The 18,992-nt window shown below is 31.6% G+C and overlaps 1 protein-coding gene across 1 annotated transcript; it reads left to right on the top strand.

Annotated features, from left to right (window-relative positions):
- Positions 1 to 17,655: 17,655 nt before the first annotated feature.
- Positions 17,656 to 18,726, top strand: LOC114758623 (probable F-box protein At2g36090). The gene has a single exon (XM_028947691.1). The coding sequence runs from the start codon at positions 17,656 to 17,658 to the stop codon at positions 18,724 to 18,726; it is 1,071 nt and encodes a 356-aa protein (XP_028803524.1).
- The last annotated feature ends 266 nt before the right edge of the window (positions 18,727 to 18,992 follow it).

The raw sequence follows: 18,992 nt of genomic DNA, 5'->3' as shown, positions 1-18,992 counted from the left end.
CTTGCATTTTGTCTTAATTACACAGACATCCCCTCTATTTTGAAAATATACACTTAAATCCAAACTGTTAACTCCATTAGGAATATTTCAAAAAATATTTTTTTAATTCAAATTTATATTGAAATACTTTCTATTTGCTAAATTACCCTCCATAATACTAAATCCCAAAATCTTGATTAAAACTATATCGAAAAATTTAACATTTTTCCTTTTTCTTAATTTTATTTCTTTATTTTTGAAAATTGTTGTTTGTTTAATGTTTTTATCATATTGGGCCAAAAAATTAAGTAATTCAGTTAATGGAAACATAAATTTAAATGATTTATATAAGTTTCCAAACTCACATAATTTATATTACTACCTTCGGTCCTTAATATAAGACCTTATTTGACTTTTATTTTGATCCTAAATATAAGGCCCCAATCTACTTTGTTTCTCATATTTATACATTTTTTTTCTAAGATAGTCCTTTTAACAATGGTAGTTATAACTAATATACTTAATTAACAAGGATATTTTAGGAAAGATAATATATATTTATTACAAATAACTAACTTAACTTCTTTCCGTAATCTCCTTAAATTAGTCAACTAGCTATAATTAAGACCGGAGGTAGTATATGACAAGAAAATAAGCATTCAAAATATTTTCTAGCCGTTTAAAAAAAAATCTTAAGTTTTATTATTTCATGAGGAACTAAATTTATATAATTCTACAATATAATTGAAATTAAAAATTTTATAACATATTAAAAATTTTGAAAATACATGTATTATAATTATTTTTTGTTGTATCAAAAAAATTTTTTATTTAAATGTTTAAATAACATTTATGTTAAAGACGGATATTGGTCAACATAAAAATTTAAAAGTCAAACATAACGGTTAACTAACAGTTGGATGGATGGAAATTAAATCTTAAAAGTATAAGAGAGGTTTGTGTAATATACATTTTAATCTGAAGAGAAGTTTATATACGTTTTCAAAATAGAAGGAAGGTTTCTGTAATTTAAATAAAATAGAAAGGTGGTTAATGTATTTTACATTTTTACTCATCAAATAATAGTTCTAACTAATACACATAATTAGTAATATTAATAAGTTTATTTTAGAAAAAATAATATATATTTATTACAGATAAGTAATTTAATAAACATTCTTAATTTACTCAAATTACTCAACTAGTTTTTAGATTAGGCATCATACTGAAGGTAGTAGCACCTAAAGATACTGAAAATCAAACTGCTAATCCATTGGGTTAGAGAAAGAAGACCGAAAAAGGAGAAGCCAGCGTTCCGATCAATAATTTCTGATATTGGGATAATCCGTTGTGTCTTTACGAATTTCAATATTTGCTGTGAGGTTATGTGGCGAAGATAATTTGTTGAATGGAAATTTGGAGATACCCAATCCAAATGACTAGCGCATTAGGAGGGAAAGAATCCTTAAATTTGTAAACCCCATAACACTTATAAGATTCTTTAATGTGGGACTCATAATAGTGCACCCCTCTTTAGAGCTGATGTTTCCAGCCAATCCACTCTACGGCACTTCACTCCCTGGTTAGAACCCTCTGTAGGTAGTCCTTTCCAGTTGACTAACTCTCAATAAAAACACCAATGTGATAAATATAAGTATAACAGGAGAGTCCAATCTCAAAAAATTAGCCTATTATAAACCCCACAACACTTTACAGACGACACATGGGAGTTTGGCTTAGCAAGAATGGTGGAAGAGACTATTATAACAAGGAAATGACGAATGTAAAACGCACAATGAAGCTTGCGCAAGAGGGCGAAAACGATGAAAGTGCAAAGGGAATACATGGACCATGAGCTGCAGCGCAAATCTTGGTCAACTTCAGCGGCATCTTCAAAGTTTTTGTACAGAAGGACTAACCTAATAATAAGAAAATAATAAGAATTGAATAAAAAGAAAAAAAAAATAGGGACCTAATTCAAAACTTGATGAAACTATAAAGACTTCCAGATTAATTTTTCTGTTAAAATAATATAATTTAAATAAAATATTTATATTTAATTATGAATATATTAAACTTTCTTTAATTATCTAGTAATTAGTATTCGGCAAAAAATTATTAGTAATAAATCATGTTTTATATTTTTTATTCTCTTCTATTAGTCTTTTTGCGATAAATTGTTGTTAATTAGACCTATTTAGATTTTATTTTTTTATCAGACCATTTATGTTTTATGCGTATCAACTAGGGTTCAGGTCATACGTTAAAATTTGATCATACTTGTCGAGAGCAAGCAATTGAAGTAAAAGAGAGTGTAGGAAAAAGAGATGATACTAAATCAAAATATAAAACATAGGTGAACATAACTACTTAATTAGTATCTATATCTATAATTAGTATATAAAATATCAATCAAATAATTATTGTCGAAACAGCTTGGCATGTAAAATCTAATTCCAACTACAATTTGTTCTTCAAAATAATAATAATATTCAAATGACATATTTTTCAAAAGCAAGCTGGTGCCATACTTAAATCATTACTACTCAACCAACCCTAAAAACAACAAGAATAGTCATATGAGTGGGGAAAAAATTTGGAAATGAGTACACAAATTGTAATTGAAAAATGAATTCACATTAATAATTAAAAGAACCACGTATGGTTCACCAAAAAAAAAAAAAGGAACCACATATGAGAGTCTCAAAACCTAAAATTAGGACATCATAAAAACATTAAAAACCCTACTCCCACCTCTTCTAGCTCAGATTATGGGATTCAAACCACAACAGCTTTCTTCCAAAACAAAGGAGACTAGCCATTCATGTGGTCAGAATACATGAGAGAAATTGACGACTAGTGAGAAAGTGGATGCTTTTGATGTGTGCTGCGCGGTGAGTGAGTGAAGAAATGAGTGACCATAGAAAGAGATTTTACATTGAAGATTATGATATGATGGTATCCGTCCAAGAGAAGAAAGTTTCATATAAAGTCTCTAATGTGATCTAAAGCCCTCTCTAAGTTAGAAAATTTTACTGATGAGGCAATACTCTTACAAATCTATCTCTCCTCCCATGCACGCATTGACCACCTCTGGCTTTCTTCTTCCTGTTCAAAGCTCCCAGTAGAAGTAAAGACAATTTTGAAGGCGAACATCATCAATGAGGGAAAGAATAATGACAACGTTAGAGATCTAAGTTGAAGCCATTCTTTATCTTTTAGTATTCTCTCTGCTGGTCTTGTTTCTTCCTTATGAGAGTTCTCTCTCATAAATAAAAATGGCCACATGTATTACCAGTTGGAATAAATTTTATTATCACACTCTCCACCTCATCAGCTAATCTTTTCTCTTTCTCTCATTCAATCTTTTCTCATGGAAGATCCTAAACATAGAGCATCCAAATCAAAGTAGACCAAGATTGAATCTTATACTGGACTTGCTCACGAATCCCTTCATCTTAGCTTCGATTCGTGCTTCCTAATCCATTCAATTCAACTGTAGAGGAAATCCATTTCTCTTGTCTGCAAACACCATTGTGAAAATACTAAATAAAAAAGAAGGGAAAATAATCCATCACTAAAGCTTATCTTCTTTCATAGAACATAAAGAAAACCCATCTCATTTGGGCATCCTTACAATGAGATGTCACAAACACCAAGTCCTGCTTCTGCCTACAAAAATTAAGAATTTCGGGCTTCAAAACGTAAATTACAAATTTTCATTGACTTCTTCTTGCGAGGGTTTGGCTATAACATCATCTGTTAGCTAGGAATGAGGAGAAATCACCAGACACATCTTAACTCAAAACCTTAAGATTTATGAGTAATTCCACTTCATTATATATACCTTGTTCTACAAGAATGTTTCAAAAAGAGAGTCAGTCGTCTGACGAGAAATCAAAGAAAAACCACTTTGATTGAGGAGGTATTTGGGTAGAAACTAAATTATAGTTTTAAAAGTAATTTTATGGTATATGAACTAAATATGTAAGAGATTTATCTAGATTTATGAAAAAATACTTTTTAAAAATACTTTTGGAGTGTTCCAAATGCTCCCTGAGATTACATTTTACACCACTCAGTTTCAGAACCTTGATTCTCTTCCTTCTTTTAATTTGTGACCAATTAATTATTAAACCCAACTTTTTTCCAATGTCAAGCATTTCATGTCAACTCAATCCTATCCACAGTTAATTAACTTCCTAACACAAATATATGGAGGAATGATAACCAAGAACCTTGTAAGAAACTTAATTTAAATAATGAGGATTTATAACTAAAATTTTTAAATTTACAACTCAAATTAAACTTTTATATTTACAACATAAAAATTTTTATTTTACATTAATCTAATTGTCATTATGCATCAATTCTATATGCACATACATGCATGATGTTTGTTGATAATTGATATTTTTAATGTTACACCTCGTGCTTTTATTGGTAGTTTTCCTATAAATGTAAAGATAGTTCCCACAAAAATTTTCAAAGAATATTTTTTTGCTAAGTACAAGTATATTCCCATTAGAGGTAACATATTGTCGGATACTAAGAGTGTGTTTGGTTGGAAGAAAAGGTGAAGGAAGAGATGAAAAATGAGACCTCTATCTTCACAGACTATATTAAGCTTTTGGTTTGGTCTCTTAAATTCACCAAGTATATTTTTGGTCTGTAAATATTAACGCCGTTAATCATACTAATGGAAAATGCTAACCCGGCAAATTTAAATGGTGATTTTATAATTAAATGCTAACGAATTAAAACTTGCTTAAATTTTAATCCTTTAATATGATACGTTTACATTTTAAAATTATAATAATTCTATTAAAATGTTTTTATACTTTATATCTTTTATATTTTATATTTTAATCTAACCCTTTAATATAACATTTTTATATTTTAAAACTAAAATAGGGCTTACAGGACTGATATTCGTAGGGGTGAGTGTTTTTCCCCCCTCAAACACATAAAAATCCTTTAGTCTAATTGATAATGATTTGTTTGACAAACATCCATTAGTCTACTCTTCTAGCCTATTTATAAAGCAGAGAGAGAAATTTTTTTTGATCCTATTTATAAGTCACTTTATTAAATTTTTAGCGTAAATGTATTATTATGTCATTCATTTATTATAACGTAATTAGTTATTTTTTTTGAAAGAGGTATATGTTAAATAGGGGTAAATTTGAAAAGTTGTTATATTTTAATAAAGAGTTAATATATTTTAAGGTTTTAATCTATATGAAATATGTTGAAAGTGTTTTCTAAATAGAACCAACGGAATAATTAATAATGATTTGTTTGACCCACAACTTACATGGTTATGAGTTTAAATTTTGTTATTGATATGAGAATTTTATCGTTGGCTAATTTGTAAAGATATCTATAAAACTTTTTTTTTTTTTAAGTTAGCTTATGCATGTTTTAGTCTAGGTGAGCCTCGCGAAACTCGACTCATCTTTCATTTACTTGACTTTGATACCACTTCAAGCACACAAATACACATACATATATATAAGACTATTATATATTTTGACTTTCTATAAAAATCCATTATAATGAAAGAGGAGTATTTAGATTATTTTGAAAACATCATAATAATTGAAACAAACAAATGAAGGAATAATGATTTGTTTGACCCATGTAACAGGCTCTGTAATTAATGGCAAATAAACATTTCCAAAATGATAATTTATTCTTTAAAGAACAATATATAGAAAAGAATTAGCCAAAAATATTTAGGTAATAGCTATGGTAGGAAGAATAAAACCAATCAAATAGAAATCTACCATGTCCATTAACAATTAATATCCTTAACAGAGTAGTAGCTACTATACTAGAATAATAAAGATAGTTAACCAAATAAGAAATGATCAGCATTTGATTTTTCATGTATGTATCAAATCCATCAGCAATACTCTGGAGTTTCAAATACAATTAAAACCAAATGTAAATGGGTTAGGGCATTTGAAGTCCACCAAAATAACTACCACTACTGCCTATTATCAATCGCAATCAAAATAACAGTCACATATATCCAAAAAGGACTCCGCCCAATAGTACAAGTCTAGAATACAGCAGAAAAGCTAAGATTATATTAAGTATAACAAAAAAGCCCTAAAGTTTAGCAATATACATCAATCAAGGCATGTATAACGAAACAGAGGATGTACAGAGTAGAAAGGGAAACTCAAGCCTCAAACAACTTCCCCTTAGGACTAACACCTGAACTCTCATTTGAAAAATATTAAATAACCACGGGGTGAGTCAAATTGACCCAGTAACCACAATTCCAAATCAACAAGTACATGGAGCGATTACAAGATAGTTAAGTGGGTAAAGTACAATTTCAAATAACATATAAGATAAACATCTTTAGAGCAAACAATATATAATAATTCAAAAAGTAACTTGCACGCACAAAACTTCATCAACCATCCTTATAACCCCCTTGTAACCTCTGATAGAACCCATGGGCTATTCACACATAACAGGATTCGTCTCTTTTACAAGACTGCACCAAGCTCTCCAATAATGAGGTATAACTTGGCTAAAAGTTACAGAACTCATATTGGACTATGTCTTTCCTTTCCTTGGAATACAGAAAGGTGTCATGTCCCTTGGGCTGACGCTTGACTCGGCTAAAGGAAGGGTGATACTGAGGGCCCTAAGAATGTTAAAGCCAGCCACTGGGTGCCAAGTGGCAGCTATACCACGTGATATAAATAATCAAACCTCCCATAATTACATTTTAGCACAACCCAACCATCCAATTCCACACAATTCAATATTCATAAAGTATTCTCAGATTCAATAATCAAATTTATTCAACATCAACAAGATATTCATAAGATGAAATAATCCATGCCCACTTAACTAATAAATTTATCAAAACATAAATTTTCATATATATATATATTTCACTTTTCATACATAAATCACCATAACATATAATGATAATATTTATAATATCAATGCATGCTTATAATCACATCAACAAGCATACAAGGTAAATTAGAAAGTGGTTACCTCAAGTTCTTGACACGAACTGAAATAAGAGGATTCAAGACTCAAGAGCCCAAGCCAAACTCACTCTACAATAATAAATTTATAGACAAGTATTAAAAACTAATTAATATGACATTAAAATAGTTTATTAACTAAACCCCCATAATTGGCTTGCTTCAAAAATTTATCTTTAGGAAAAATAATAATTCATCTATGCCTCCAAGTAACAATTTCTAGTACTTCCCAACTCTATTTCTCTTATTCACATTATTAATAAGAATAATTCCTTCAAATCATTCTAAAATCTCCAAAAAGTGCTTACTTTAACTCTTAGAAAAATAACCATATATCAACTATGCCTCAAATCATTATTACAATCCTATTCCCTTCTTCCATTGATCATCTCTCACTCACTAGGATCATTAAATTTTAACATTTTCTCCAATTTACTCCAAACACCCAACTTCCACTAGTTAAAGTCTCTCCAAGAATCATCAACATTACTATTTCAACAAAAATCCTCAAAGTTCAAGCATTAAATCCTCAATATAACCTCCAATGAACTAACTAAGAGATTAAATTCGAAATTAATATCACCATTAACACTAATCACAATTTTCTAACCAAACCCTAACTTACATTGCTTCAAATCAACCATCCAAATAGAAAATCTAAGTCATAAGACTCTTATTCTAACCGCATAAGTTTTGTTAATATCCTAGTAATAAATTAGAAACCTTAAAAATTAAAAATCTAACAAGTCCTAAAAAAATATTCATTCTTCTGCCATAACTTAGAAAATAAAAAGAATCAGCTAAATCAAAAAATAGGATGAAGAGGACTTACCTAGATATCTTATATGTACCCAAGTAAAGCCCTTTCTTTCTCACACCCTCAATCTCCCACTCACTCTCACTCACTATTTCGGCGATGATAGAGAGGCACGGACCGGGGAAAGCGAACGAAGCAAAAAGGGGAGGGGGAGTGTTTGAAAGTGGGGGTTACACGTGACCCCCCACTTGAAATGCTTTTGCTTTTTTTTTTTTTTTAAGAGCCACGGCTCAAACAGGGGGAATTAACCCCCCTCCCTCCAATAGGCTGTGGGTTGGCTCATGAGCCACCCACTTGCCTTTTGATTTTTTTAATATACATATTTTTTATATGTATATATATAATAAAAAAATTTCTTTCGTAATTTATATGTATATCACAAAAATCATGATTTACAATGTATACAATAAAATTAAATTTTAAATATTATTAATTAATCTCATACCCGTATAACTTAAATCTTATAATAAGATAAAGAAAAAATAGAATGTTACAACCCACAATTTGTAAAGTCACGAGTTGAATTCTTACTACTTATTATATGAGGATTTTATTGATAGGTAATTTGTAAATATATCTGTAAACTTTTTTTTTTTTTTTTTTTTGAGTTAGCTTAGGCATCTTCTTGTCTAAGTGAGCTTCTCGAAACTTGACTCACTTTTTATTTACTTGACGTTGATACCGTTGTACGCGCACACATACATATATATATGGCTATTATTTGACTTTCTATAAAAATCCATTATAATGAAAGAGGAGTAGTTACATTATTTTGAAAATATCATAATAATTGAAACAAACAAACGGAGGAATAGCCGATAAATGTTAGTCTAATTGATAATGATTTGTTTGACACATAATTCACAAAGTCATAAGTTTAAATCTTACTAATGATATGAGAAATTTATTAATAGATAAGTTGTAAATATCTTGGGCAACATTTTTTTGAATCAGCCTAGGCATGTAGTTTTAGCGAGCTTCTCGAAGCTCAACTCACCTTTCATTTACCAGCAAAGAAAGAAAAAAAGCGATGAGGTGCAGAATCCATACCCGCTACTGTTGTAATGAACATGAGAACCACTGAAAGCAGTTTGAAGGCCATCGTGACTTTGTGAGAGAGAGATTGTGTCCCTTTTTTTATTGTTTTTATCTTCCTTTGCGATGTCTGATCATAGGGCGAGAGTTCTCATATATAGGAAATTTGAAGCGCTAGTTGTGAGGATATTTTGGAATGATATAAAACTCATCTCTATCCTAAAAGATTTCCATGAACCCAATAATAAATTCAAAATCCAATCACACATGCACTACTTATAATGTCTAGACATGTTTTGAGCTTCGCGTGACATCCTTAACAATTTGTGTTTCACGCATCTAGAGTTATCTGCTTTCCTCAATTTCTATTGCACCAAATAGACAACCAAATCTGAACTTAATTTTCCGATATCTTTGTGGACATGTAATGGTATTTCCTATGGTTCCTTGTATGAGTTACAAATAACTAAACTGTATAGATTAAAAAATTAGTTAAAATAAATTAAACGTAATAAATATGTGAGAAATGTACACTACAAAAAAAAAAGAAAAGAAAGAGTTGCCACTGAAAATTTATAAGAGTCACCTAACGTTTTAAGCCGCGACTTGTCATCATTGAGAAGTCATTGCCCCAATCACTGTGGCTAAGTAAATAATATCACCTCTTTCCAAATCAAGTGCAGATGGAGAGGGTTTCTCTCTAGGACGCGGTGCTCTACGACCACCCTTCTTCTTTCCTTTAGTTGTGTTTCGCATAAATATCTCAAAAATCTGGTTTTTCTCTCTTTTCTCTTCATTCTCTCTATATATGTTTTTTTTTCCCAGCTAGATACATGTGGCTGTTCTTTGAGTTCAGGGTGATGTTGCCGGACTGTGGGGGAAAGCAAAGAATCTTTTGTCAACAACACTATCTTTTCATTAAGGTAAGTCGATAATAATTTACATTTTCCCCAAGTTAATGAATGTTTATGCATTTGAATTTGATACATGTGATTATTCCTGTATTTAATGACTTTACTAGGTTCATGAATAGGATAAGATTAAAATTGAATGATTCATGAATGAGAAGATTAAAATTGAATGGTTAGTGAATAGGAGAAGATTAAAATTGAAGGAGTTGAGTGATTCATGAATAGGAGAAGACTAGAATTGAGTGATTGATTAGGAGAAGATTGAAATTGAATAATTCATGAATAGCAGAAGATTAAAATTGAATGATTCATGAAAGTAATGATTAAATTCTTTGAATATTAAGAGATCAGGAACATCAGCAAAATATGATAAAATATCACCATTTTATTAGGCTCTAATGCTCTATTATCCGCAGTAAATACTCTTATCTTATCTTATCTTTTTTTTTTGGCCATCAAAAACACTTTTATCTGATCTTAAAACATAAAGAGTATGAAATCCGATCAACAATCAATCATTAATTAACTATTTGGATAATCTTAAAATAATAGTACAAAATGTTTGCACCGAATAAAATCTCCCGGCCCAGTAAACACATTTCCCTTTTATATTGAAGTTTTCTTTACTTTCAGAATCATCCCACTATAAATCTGTAGAAGATGAACAAATTCATCCTTTTATTCAAACGCAAGCAACACATAAATTTCCTATTCCAGACTTGCGACTCCCAACCTAAGAAACAAGAAACATCAATGGAGAAGATTTCTTTCAAGTTGGCTTTGATTGTCGTCCTCGTTATCTTATCTGCCTATGAAGGTAGTTTCGTCATATTCTTTTTATTTTGTAATTAAATGTCTGTTTATTTGAATATATATACATATGGCGTGAAGGAAAATTGAATGTGAAAAAAAAAGTACATATATTACCGGCAATGCATAATACACACACACAATTGGATTTGAAAAACCATAGGGTTTCAGATAATTTCATGAAGTCAATGCATGCGAATTAGAGATATCAAGTACTAGCTCTGATCCTTAATATAAGACTTTGTTTGACTTTTATTTTGGTCCTAAATATAAGACCCTAATCCACTTGATCTCTTATATTTATATATATATTTTTGAAGGTAGTTCTTCTAATAATAGTAATTCTAGCTAATACACTTGATTAGTAAGGATATTTTAGGAAAGACATTAATTATTTATTACGAATAACTGACTTAACTTATTTTATTAATCTTTTCAAATTAGTCAATTAGTTCTTATAGTTAGAATCGGAGGTAGTATTTTATTTGTTTGAAGAACAAGTTATATTTCTTATAATTCATGAATAAATTTAATAATAATGCATATTATGATTTGGATGAAAAATCGATATATAGGAGTGGCAGTGGGGGGAGGAAATGGAAGGATGATGAAGGAAGTTGGAATAGGAGGAATCAAAGCAGGTTCACGCCAAGAATGTCAAGACAATTCAGATTGTGAGTCAAAGTGTTTTCCACCATGCGATATCCCTTTTTGCAATATCCAGAAGGGACAATGTGAATGTCAATGTTAAATAACATGTAACTCTGGGAAAAACAGAAATGTGAGTAACATACATGCATGTTTATATTACTCTTATAATAATGATAATAGATGAATAATAAATAATGTCTTATTGTTGATACTCCCTCTTGGTCTTATCGCAAAGGATCGGATAATCTCTAGCATGCATGTCTCATAATATAACATGTTTTGTCTAATTATAACAATAACTTTTCCCATATAGCATGTTTTGTCTCATAATAATTATCCAAATTCTTCTGAATAATGACTTTTATCGAGAGTAATTTTGATACTTTATAAGAAATAATTAATCTTAACTAACTTTATTAATTTATGTACAATTATTTATTAGATACCTATAATAAGAATCAGAGTAATGTATAAAGTTTATGTTTTAACCAGCTATGCCCAGTTCTCACTACTCCTCACCTCATCATATCTATCCGTTTTCAATTTTTGTTGGGCATTTTTGTCATCTGGTGAACATATGTTATTTTACCTTGAAGGAGACTACATTAGGATTCAAAAATATTAAAGATTAATTTCACTCAATTAAAAGCCAGCTAGCATATGAAGCAGGGAATTTTATATGGTTAAATGATTTCTCTATATGTTTGGGATTATTATTGGGATTGAGTGGATTGTGATAAATAATTGTAGAAGCTGCAGGAAGACTGCTTGAAGAAGCTTGAAAATTTTCGAAGACTTCTCTAATTAATTGAAGACTATTCGAAAATACGGAAGACCGATTACAGGGGGAAAGGAAAGAAAGATTAATGTAGAAAAAGAAAGACCACTTAAAAGGTGGCCAACAAAAAAAAAAATTAAAAGACTACTTAAAGGTTTTGTTATGAAGGTAAGTTGAAAGATGTACAATTATTTTCGAATTTATTAAATACCATTCTGCTGGCAAAACGGGAAAAAAAAAAGGGCTAAGTCTCGAAAGTATTTACTTGTATAAATTGAAGGATTAAGGTGCACCCAACACCCCCAAGTATTTTGCTAGGTGCATCTAGTGGCCTAAAGTAATTTATGATGCAATTTTGCCCTCAAAGTAATTAAAATGGTGCACCGGTATCCCATGTTAACAGATATGTTACTTTGACCGTTAAATTTATGAGTCAGCACAAGTTTGACCAAAATAATCTGACATGGCAGGTCTAATAAGCAGGTGATATGGAATTTTTTCGGGGTTAAGGTGCATCCAACACCCCCCAAGTATTTTTTTCAGGTGCACCCAGTGACCTAAAGTAATTTATAGTGCAATTTTGCCCTCAAAGTAATTAAAATGGTGCACCGATATCCTATGCTAACAAATCTGTTACTTTGACTGTGAAATTGATGAGTCAGCACAAGTTTAACCAAAATAATCTGACCTAGCATGTCTAATAAGCAGGTGACATGGCTTTTCTTATTAATTCCATTGTTTTGTCTGAATATTACTCCTCTGGTCCTATTTATAAGGCACTTCCAGCATTTTTCACACAGACCAAGGAAAACCTTAAATTTCATTAACTCATTTAAATTTTAATAACTTTTCAACTTTATCCCTATTTAATATACATTATACCTCATATAAACAAAGTCAATACAATAATAAATGAGGGGTAAATTTGTACATTCATACAAAAAATTTCTCTCAGTGTCTTATAAATAGGACCAAAAAATATCTTCTCTCTCTACCCTATAAATAGGACCAGAGGAGTATCTCTGAAAAAATTTCTTACTCTGAAAAAAATTCCAAGAGCCGAAGAAAGCATTTGTTGAACAGAGAAAACAAAGCAGTGGCAGACGAAAAAAATTCCACATCACCTGCTTATTAGACATGCCAGGTCAGATTATTTTGGTCAAACTTGTGCTGACTCATCAATTTCACAGTCAAAGTAACAGATCTGTTAGCATAGGATACCGGTGCACCATTTTAATCACTTTGAGGGCAAAATTGCACCATAAATTACTTTAGGCCACTGGGTGCACCTGGAAAAATACTTGGAGGTGCTGGATGCACCTTAACCTTGAAAAAATTTCACATCACCTGCTTATTAGACATGCCACATCAGATTATTTTGGTCAAACTTGTGCTGACTCATAAATTTAACGGTCAAAGTAACAGATCTGTTAGCATGGGATACTGGTGCACCATTTTAATTACTTTGAGGGCAAAATTGCACCATAAATTATTTTAGGCCACTGGGTGCACCTAACAAAATACTTGGGGGTGCTGGATGCACCTTAATCCTAAATTGAAAGCAAGTTAATAAGGTTTTGTTATCAAGCCACCGTTTGATGTCATAAAGTTCGTCAAGTCATGAATACAAAGATGAATATCGTACAAATTTGAAATTCAAGCTTGAAGATCCACCATAAAGATCCCAACTTTTTATAGAATCAAACTATTATTCACTCATTCACTCCTGAACGTTCACTGGTGGCTGCCGGCTGAAGTCAAGGTCTCGCCGGCGCAACACATCAATGTCGGGTTTTGGCTACCCATTACCGTCTTCTCCACTCTCAGTCCCACAAATTCAAGTATCAATGTGTGATGAATATAAACTCAAAGGGAGAGTTTAATTCCAAAAGACTAGCTAGCCTACGAAGAGGGAGGGCCTCTTAAACTAAAAAACCCCACAATATTTATGAAGCTTCCTAATGCAGAACTTATAACATAATAGCAGGGAATAACAGGGGAAGATGACGGCCCAAGCTGGACAATGGGGAGTGGATTGCAGAATTATCACCAAAAAAAAAAAGTAAAATTGTACCCTAAAATATTTTAGGAAAAATCCCAATTAAATCCATATGAAATAATGAAGATGAGTCTCAATGTAATTTTTGAAACAGTAAAATTAATTTTGATAGATATTCAAGAATTTCATGAATCTTTTATTTGATTTTTTCTCACAAAAAAAAATTTTTGATCCTGTTAATCTTTGACATTTGAAATCGTAAAATTTTTATTAGTTCCCATATTTTTGTAATTCTATGGATATCTAAAAATTATGTATTTTTTTTATCTTGACTCTTCAATTTTTTTTATTGGCCATAATCGTGATTTTTATTTTTTTATATGATAATATTTTTGGCCAAATTTTCATATGATAATATTTAAAGAAAAAGACATGTTAGTTAAATTCAATTAAAAGAATTAAAACTAAAATTAGGCTTTTTAATTACAGAGGGCATTTGGTCTTTTAGCAACATTTAGAAATCTCCAATTAGGCATCTTGGCCTAATTAAAAATTTGTTAAAAATATAGGCTTAAATTAGGATTTTTCTATTTCAAATGGATTTAATTAGAATTTTTCCAATATTTTAAGATGCTAAATGGACTTTAAAAAATATTTTAGGATGCTATATGCCTCTTAATCCCGTATATATGCCTAACCAAAATATATACTTTTTATTCATAATGACTGTTAGCCTGAAATAAGTACTGGTAAGTTTTTATTAAACTTGACAAATATTTGACTGAACCCATTGAAGAACAGAACTCGAATCGTTGGAGAAATAATACGAACAAATTAGACAAAGAATAATAAATAGATGGAAAGAAGAATGATAAAACAAAAATACAAATATAATTAAAAAAAATGTTATCACCCTCTTTTATTGGGACGAACATGAGAAAATAAGAAAAAATGAGCAAATTACAAGTATTTCAATGGCTGAAATACCTTTCAATCTAAAAATATATTATGTTTAAAATCAAATTAAATGCCATAATAAAAAAATCATATAAATATTAATATCATCCAATAATTTAAAATCAAATTATTTGATAAATATATGTTAGTTATTTTAAGAGAAATTCTTTTTCAAGGTAAAAATAAAAAATAATAATTATTTGAAGTGAGATATAATAAAAAGAAATAAATGAATTAGGTGAAAATTTTATTATAGTATCATGTAAGCAATTTGATTTCCATTCCTTCCAGTTTTTCAAATTCATTTCTCCTCTCATTTTTCTCCTTAATTTTCTTTCTTCCCTTATTTTGTCTTCATCCAAACAAAAGACTAGAGGCTAGTGTCTTTGCGTCCTCTTCTCTCAGCGTCCCTCAGCGTCCAAATCACAGCCGTTAAAATGAATCTAACGCGGATCATATTATGCCACATCATGGTGCTATTAAAAATTAGAAATAAATCTTAAATATAGTGTAGAATTTTTTACTAGATTTCAACTAGGATATTTTTAACATGAAATATCCAATTTTTTTCACCAGACTTATTTTAGTTAAAAAAATTTATAAAATGTTTAGACTCCAGACTTATTCAGATAATCATAAAGAATAAAAAAAACTTAACCATCATATATTTATATATAATTTTTTGGATTTATTGATCTTAAACTGGAAGATTTATCTAAATTCAATATGATATAGATCGAGACAGAACTATAAAGAGTGGCAAAACTATATCAAGTATTTTATTTTTTAAAATTTTTAATTAAAATACTTGATAGCAGAACTCTACCTCTTTTTATGATCCTATCTTACTCAATTTATATTAATTTGAACTCTTATTAAACTCTACAGTTAAAACAAATAGATCTAAGAAATTAGGTGGTGCACTCAAATTTCTTTTTTCAAAAAACTAGTTCTTTTTTTTTTAAAAAAAAAAAGCAATTTTATAGCATTAATTAGATTTTTTTAATTTTTAATAGCTTGATGATGTGGCATATTGTGAGCTTTTAGATTAATCTGATGGTAGATATTGGGACACTGAGGGACGCGCCGCTGAGACAATCCGGACCCGTCTTTGCAATGCCATAGGAGCGGGAATTAAGAGGGCGCCAGAAACCAATGTTTTAAAAGCCGGACCAGAAGTCAAACCGGAAAGATCAACGGGTCATGGTTCAATCAGTTGGATCGGTTGGACCGTTCGGTTAGACCGGTGACGCAATAATTAATTTAAAACAATATTATATACATATAATTAGTATATATGAAAAATATCAAATTATTAAATAATTTAGAAATGCATTTAAATAATCTAAAATTATAATGAAATCATTGAAAATGGACTAAAACCTTATATATTTAAATTTATGTATGTTTAAAATATTTAATGATATTACAAATTATCAATTCATTCAAATCAAAATATTTTTTTAAAAGATAGACCAAATATTGAAATAAAAAGACTAGCGACTCACGATTTTAACACCACAATATATGAAATTTTCAATGAAATAATACTATATGGTTATAAATAGTCTAAAAATATATTAGGATATTTAAGGGGATCAATTTTTTATTTTTCTTCTATTTTTTAAAATTTTTTTAGTATTTTTCAGTCAGGCTAAAAAACCGTCCGGTTTTCTGAAAACCGTTCCGGTTTCCGGTCTAACTCCGGTTTCCGGCTTAATAACGGCTCAACTCCGATCCAATCCGGCTCAACTATGTGAACGGTTTTTTGGTCCAAACCGAGCCGTTAACGAGTCCGGATGACGGTTCAACCGGTCCGACCGTCCGGTTCGGTCCGGTTCTTTAATCATTGCCAGAAACCCAGCAAAATGAAATGTATGGATCCGCAACCCCTCCCATTTTAAGCATTGACGTGTATTACAGGATTTCAAAATTCTGAAATTGGCCGAACCTTCATTTACTTCCCAAAATTAATTAATCTATCACCATAGCCTGACTGTGCTTGGGACGCTTGGAATCGCGTTTATTAGTATTTGTAAGTACTCTTCTTATACTTATATAGGACCTAATTATTAAGTTAGACCTATTTTTATATTTGTCAATTTTCTCTATTATATATGAATGCTCCCTCAACATAATCATATATTAAAAAGATGATTATGGTATTTTAGGAAAAATATGTCACATTTTTTATAATTAACTAACTTACCTAACTTCCTTAATCTAATCAAATTAGTTAAATGGGTTTTATATTAAGGATTGGAGGAGTATTTTTTATGTAAGTGGAGATAAAATTTTCCCCACATATTTATCACTTTTATGTGAGGCGGTTTTTCAACAGTTATCCGAATTTGCCACCTGTCGGCACATACGTGTGTGTTTGAAAGCTAATTACTTGACTCGTTCAATTCAAATGGCAGTTGCACCCCATCGTGAGAGCTTTGTGGGCGCATCTCACCGAAAAAATTTAATCCACTGAAATCGAAGCCGCAAGACTCGCCCGCTTGTTGAGATCTTTCTATTGCACTTTATTATTTGGTAATTCATTTATTGTTAATGTTAATTATTATTTTTCTGATATAAAATCAGCTAATGAGGGTGAAACAGAACCATCTTGATTCGGGGGGGGGGGGAACAGAGAGATATTAGCTCCATTTGGGGCTCTCTGGAATCAGTTGGCAGACACTGTTATAGCCATGGCTGATTCAACGACAATTCCCACTCCCAAAAACGCGGCAGAAACTGCCACCGACGTAGGCTCCGCCGCCGCCACCTCCATCTTAACCTTGCATCCGAGCATAATTCAAACTCACATCCTGACTCGCCTCGACGTCTCCGCGCTTGCATCGGTTGCCACCACATGCTCCCAACTCCACGCCGTCGTCTCCCAGGAAGATTTCTGGGCCCACCTCTGTCACTCTACGTGGCCTTCTACCAGTTCTCCACGCATCCGCCACGTCATCCGTCGCTTCCCTCACGGTTCCCGCTCTTTCTTCTACGATTCTGCCACTATTCCACGCCCGAACACCACCATTCCTCGAAACTCGCACGTAAATCTCGACCGCACACCGCAGCTGATCTCCGCCGTTGACCTTTATCACCGCCGTCAACTCTTACTTTCCAGAGTGGTACAGACCGAAACAGTCTCTGATTCGTTCAGGTGCTCGCCCTTCCGGGTGGACATACTTGAACCAGAAGAGGTGGTTCAAACACATATAAGATATCCGGAGAGTGACGAAGCTTATCAAGAGCTAGCGAGGGGCCTGAGGATGAGCTGGATATTAATAGACGCGAGTGGAGGGCGGGCGATGACCGTTTCGAGCCGGATGCCAATAGGTCTCCAACAGTACTGGCAGGGCGGGACGGCAGGGTTCAGCTTCATTTCGGCGATGACCAGCAATGAAGAACCTTTGTGGAAGCTCAAGGTGTGCAGGTTGATGGTGAGGTGCGTGGAGGCGGTGGGTGGGGAAACGGAGGTGAGGGAGGTGAGTTTAAAGATGGAAGGGATAGATGGGAGGACAAAATTGAATGGGAGGGAGAGTTTGGTAATTTTACAGAGACTGTTGGAGGGTAAAAGGGAAAGTAAGAAACAAGCGAGGGAGAGATGCGAGGGGAGAGATCTAGAGACGAGGAGGAGAAGGGCAAGGCCAGATATGGTCCGCCAGAGCCTCGCTATGTTGTCGTTTGTGGCACTTCTATTTGTGTTTGTAGTAAGGAGACCTGGACCTCTTGTGGGGATGATGCGGAAGGTTCAAAATAAAAAATAGTGGTATCTGCCAGTAACAGTCAATCAATACAGATTGATCCAAAATCTAACTCAAATCCAATATTTTACCTTTAGTTTTTTATATAAAAATTCATTTAATATTTAATTTAATCTTAAATATAAAATCTTAATTTACTTTATCTCTCATATTTATCTTTTTTTAAAAGAATAATCCTGATCGTACATGTTAAAGATTCTATCAAATAATAGTTCTAACTAATACACATATTAGTAGATTAATAAGTTTATTTTAGAAAAATAACACAT

Source organism: Neltuma alba, unplaced genomic scaffold (assembly GCF_004799145.2).
Source record: "Neltuma alba isolate B1F8T4 unplaced genomic scaffold, ASM479914v2 tig00010740_pilon, whole genome shotgun sequence".
Classification (NCBI taxonomy): domain Eukaryota; kingdom Viridiplantae; phylum Streptophyta; class Magnoliopsida; order Fabales; family Fabaceae; genus Neltuma; species Neltuma alba.
The sequence above is the reverse complement of the archived record's forward strand: the minus strand, read 5'-3'. Positions and strand labels throughout refer to the sequence as shown.